General features: G+C 39.9%; 1 protein-coding gene across 2 annotated transcripts; it reads left to right on the forward strand.

Moving 5' to 3' along the window:
* Positions 1 to 1532: 1532 nt before the first annotated feature.
* LOC122025492 (F-box protein At2g32560-like) lies at positions 1533 to 4422 on the forward strand. Of its 2 annotated transcripts, XR_006123738.1 has the most exons (6): positions 1533 to 2732; positions 3146 to 3225; positions 3306 to 3484; positions 3570 to 3644; positions 3864 to 4137; positions 4310 to 4422. XR_006123738.1 is itself a non-coding variant. In XM_042584303.1 (5 exons), exons 1-5 carry the CDS (start codon positions 2046 to 2048, stop codon positions 4049 to 4051), a joined length of 1209 nt encoding a protein of 402 aa, XP_042440237.1. In that variant the 5' UTR covers positions 1533 to 2045; the 3' UTR covers positions 4052 to 4284. The 2 variants fall into 2 exon arrangements, 1 of the variants encoding a protein (XP_042440237.1); XM_042584303.1 differs by lacking the exon at positions 4310 to 4422 and having other exon boundaries at positions 3864 to 4284.
* The last annotated feature ends 874 nt before the right edge of the window (positions 4423 to 5296 follow it).

The following is a 5296-nucleotide window of genomic DNA, read 5'->3' on the forward strand; positions in this document are numbered from 1 at the left end:
GTTCTATGATAAAGACGATCGAGGGAGGCTCTTTTGTTTCACTTCTATCAGACATGTAATGTGAAAGGTCAATTATTTCCATTGTGAAAAACTTAAAGACATGATCCACCTACTAGGGTTAAGTTAATTAATTACTAGAGTTGAGATATCCAATCCATGGAAAAATATAATTATTATATTCATTTAACATCTTCAAAGGTTCAACTGAAAAATAGCTTCCTTAATAGTTAATAAACTGGCAAAAGACATGATTTTTTAGAAAATAGTAATAATATGATAATTTACTGACTTTATTATTTTTTTCCTCTAACAACTTGACACCTTTCAATCTTGGAAACATCTCCTCATTGTCCTAGAGGGCTTGTCTAAAAATATGGATTAACTTCTTTATTACTTCATCGAGATCTCTGTCAGAAGAATGGATTAAATATTAAACTGAAAGAAATGCCACATTAACTATGTCGGCCTTCAATTATATCCAGAGCTCCAGCAAGTTGCGTAAACGGGTTACCTACATTAACTACAGGCTATAAATGCAGTTGGCAGTTGCACTTACTCACATTTCTATCTATTTAATTATCCATCTCCAGATTTGAGATATGGGAGAATATATTTGCATCACTAATTGCTGTGCATTATTGTTGATCTCGTTGTTCTCCGTGCAGATGAGCAACGAACGAAAACATGTGAACTCCATTCAATGCAAGCAGCTTCATGGAGTGACACAATTCTTGGCTCACAGTGTTTGGATTGTATTAATCTAATTCGCATTCTACCTAACCGGATCCAAATCATGATGATTGAATAGAATGTTTTTTTTGTATAAATATAAAATCATAATTAACCAAAAAGCGTCATCTAATTTTTTAAATTTTTAAAGACGTACTTATTTTTTATTTTATCCTACTCGTCAATTAATGTAATGTTTGAAACAACAATACTATTATAATAATGTTGCATTTCAAAAATTAACATTATTTTGATAGGGTATAAATCTTAATTTAAAAAAATTAATATCATAATGATATTGACTTTTAAAATATGTCTATTGAAAATTGACCTATATTTTATTATAGTAAAGATCGGGACTAAATACACTTATAATTAGGGATGAACAATTAATCTGTTAAATCGATCAATCCACTCATATCGATCCGAATTGAATCGAAAAAAAAATTCATCAGATATAGGATCAAATATAGAGTTCTAATATTACATTATTTGATCTAGTTGAATCGATTAATTTTTTATTTTAATAATTAAATCAATTTGAACCATGATAATCCTGTCCACAATTGATTGTTAAAAGAGATGATCTATTCAATCATCATTTGCTTTTACATTTCAGTAGATTATTTTTTTCTTAAGTGACTTAATTTTAAAATATTAATTTAATATTCATGAATAATATCTAATTGAATATTTTATCGTTTAATTTAATAGCTGTTGGTGAATTAAATTTATTAATCACGACCACGTCGCCCGTAAAAGCGATTTGAATCAACACTTCAATACGGTAGTTGTATGCCGATCACCTATCGCGTCTGCCAAACGGTTGCGCAGTATTAAGAGAAGAGAGAAGAGAGAAGAGAGAAGAGAGAAGAGAACGAGGGACGGGACGATCATGAGCGGCAAGCTCATCGTCGCTGCCTTTGCTTCTTTCTAATTTAGCTTCTCCCACGCCCCAAGAAAAGCATACAGCAGCCGGATCCATCCATCCATGCGTTCTCCGCCAATTATAGAATAAGGATTATTATATTTAAAGTTTTGGCCTTTTGTTCCTGCCCCGATCTCGCATTGTTTGCTTTATCTGAGGCAAGGAAGGCTCCTTTGGAGAGAGCGACGCCGACGAGAGAGGAAGGAGATTCCGATGAACTGAGGAGGGTCGCCTGCCCCTCTACCTGTTCGAAGTTCGAACTCCTTCCTCTTCTCTTCCTCAATTTGTTCGAGATTTCCGATCTTTAATTTTCCAAAAGGGAGCATTTTTTTTTTTTTTTGTATATACATATTTTTGATCGACGTTTGCGCCAAGTCATCTCCTTGCGATGCTTTTCTTGCTGCTGTCGTTCTTCCTCTTCGTCTTCCTCCTCTCTAAGTGCCTCCCCCTGCTTCCCCTGCCTCCATGGGCGAGTGAGATGAGGCTGCTCTCCGTCCTGTTCTTCCAGGAGCTTCTCTTCTTTTCAGTGCATTTGTTCCGGAGCTGCAGGCCGTTCGCCGGCCGCACACCTAGCGTTCCGCCTCCGACGATGAAGCCTTCTCGGAGGAAGAGCCGCGCAGACAAAGAGGAGCCCGCGGGGTCGTCGTCCGGGATGTCGATACTGGACCTGCCGGAGCTGGCTCTGGAGTGCGTCCTGGGCCGGCTGACGCCTCCCGGGCTGTGCGGCATGGCGGCGGTGTGCAGCTCCCTGAGAGAGAGGTGCACGAGCGACCACCTCTGGGAGAGGCACATGAAGGAGAAATGGGGGAGGGTGATCGGCGACGCGGCGCATAGGGAGTGGGAGCGGTACGTAGCTTCCGCAGAGGACCCTCTGGCGTCCCTTGCAGAGGCCAACAAAGGAAGGAGGAGGTGGATCGAGGCGGCGTCGCGTGTGTGGCCTCTTTCTTGCCTGAGGCTCCCCTCCGAGAGTGGGAAAAAGCTGAACTGCCCTTTGCCCAACGACTCCATCATGTCTTGGTACCGAGCTTTGGAAACTGGCAGGTTCTGGTTCCCCGCACAGGTTTACAACCGTGAGGTAGTGTAGATTATCACAAGCATTTCTCATTCTTAACATGCATAGATCTCAATGACTATTTGATCTAAGGTAGAAGAAGATGAATTTCATTGTTAAACCCACTCTTTAGATAGATAAGCTTAGCCTAAAGTGTGCGGTTAGCGACTTAACGAAATCGCAATGCAAAGATTGAAATGGTTGGAGTCTGGAGATAGATGAGCTTCAATCTTACTGATTATCGCATTTGGAAGTGTATTTGCCATAGACTCATCAATGCTTGATGATGCTGGGACGATTGTAACTATAAGAAATCGATTCAGCATGCTTTGAAGCTTATTTATGCTAGTTCTTTTCTTTGGTTTATGATTTTGTTCAACAAGTTTTGCTTCCTTCTTTTAGATTATGGTACTGAGAATTACACTGCTTATCTGCAGCATGGGCATGTGGGATTCATGCTGTCCTGCTATGATGCTGAAGTTAGTTACGATTGCCGCACCGATACTTTCCACGCGAGGTATTTGAAGAATGTCTTGCTTCTTCTCAACCATCATCTAAAAGGGAAATGTGTGTGAATTATCTAGCCCTGTATTCTAGGTACCCGCCGCATGGAAGGCGAACTGTGGTGATAGAGGAGGGAGTGCAGTGGGACAGAATTCGAGTATCTCCGGTGATCACTCCTGCTCATGTTCTTCATAACTCCGACTACTTGAGTGATCTGCGCCCCTGCGATCATATTGAGATTCAATGGAGAAGAAACAAAGAGTTTCCTTATGGTGAGTCACTCATTAGTCTCTTTTTCCTTCTCTTTTTCCTCTGAATTGTGCAAGCCAGCAATTAAGTGTCTCTTATGTTTTGCAGGCTGGTGGTATGGTGTCGTAGGTCACTTGGAAAATTGTGATGGAAATGAGCATTTTTGCCGTTGCCATCTAAGCGGTAAGCAATTCTTGTGCGGTATAACTACAAAAAAAAAAAGGGTGAAATGTGTGCTATGGGGTTGGATCATTGTTCTTGAATCATAGAATGTTGAACATACGAGCTTCTATTTGAATTCCTCATAGTGACACTGAAAATTTCTATTGTGAAATGATATCTAAAGTAGGATTTTCCTTCCTTGCCTCGAGATCTCTCAGCCAAATGATTTTTTTCTTTCAGATACTGTGATCTTAGAGTTTAACCAGTACACACCTGGTTCAAGGTGGAGACGAACTTTGGTCGACCGAAGGGATCACAAAGAGGAAGGAAATGAGACAGATGGGTTCTATGGAGGAATCAGAAAGCTCCAAAAGAAGGAGGAAATCTCCAAGTGGAGACAACTTTGGCCTACAGATGTTCTTGAATAGAAGGCTTGCAAGTCCTTTGAGTACTTTTTGCACCAGTTCATTCGATCCAAATTCAAATTTTGGCATTCATGTGGGCGAAAGAAGAGGTGAATTAGTAGTTCATTCATCCCCGAAATTTTTATCAAAGGCAATCGACAACTAATTCATTAGCCCAGCTCTACTGGTTTAAACTGTATAATGTAGAACACAAGGAAAATGGAATGTAGATTGGATACATACTCGATTCACTTACACATCGTTTAAACGTTTATGCTGCAGGATTCTTGCTACCTCTACATCGAATGAAATTACTGCAATTGTTTTTGAAGATAATGCTGAATGATCAATTTGTTATCAAAGTTCAGTGTTGTGGATAATAATAGAATTAGTGATAGTGCATAGTTTGCATTATCAACAAAGCTTGTTTTTGTGTGTGTGTGTGTGTGTTTAGTTTTAGAAATACTTTCGCGTAGTATGCAAGCAAGGAGAAAGTTTATGGCTCAATGCCCTTCATGTTATCGTGGGCGAGTGAACGAGAGAAACTATAACGAAGTGGTAGCTATGATATAGCTACAAAGTGTGAGCACACTAACGATAACACTCTTGCGGCCGGAGTCATGGTTTGTCTACCTTATGCATCTTGTCTAAAGATGGCGAAATAAAATTCTATGAAATGGGCGAGTAAAGTATAAAAAGGAGACTTTGCCACTTGAAAACTGAAGATCAAAATGCGAGATGCATTTTGTTGATAGTTCTAAACAGTATGAAAAATATAGAAATATAAAATCTGCAAACGCTCATAGGGAGCTCCCATAGAAGATCTTGATTTTCTCTTTTCATACAAAACGAAAATTTGCAGTACTCAGAGAAGAAGATCGGAGAAGATATCGAAGAATAACTTGTTGTCGGAAGAGCGATCACGAACAAAGCGGAAAGCTCTTTATGGTTCACAAACCAAATCCCTCTCTAATGGATGTTCTCCTTCTCTGCAAGACACATAGTCTCGGCTGAATTCCGACAACACTTCTGTTGTGCTTCGATCTCATCTACATACACAACGCAACAACCTTGTCCTGATGCATGCACTTCTCTCTCGTCATGCACCAATTGCCTTGGACACTCTTTTATATAGAGGAAGATGACTTTTCCTCTACCTCCATTAATGGAGGAAGGTGAAAGGGTTAGAAGATGAAGGGGAAGAGACACCCTTTCACCTTCTTAACACCAACATCTCCCACTCGTCCAAGTCAATCCTTACAGGTTAAC

Source organism: Zingiber officinale, chromosome 9B (assembly GCF_018446385.1).
Source record: "Zingiber officinale cultivar Zhangliang chromosome 9B, Zo_v1.1, whole genome shotgun sequence".
Taxonomy (NCBI): domain Eukaryota; kingdom Viridiplantae; phylum Streptophyta; class Magnoliopsida; order Zingiberales; family Zingiberaceae; genus Zingiber; species Zingiber officinale.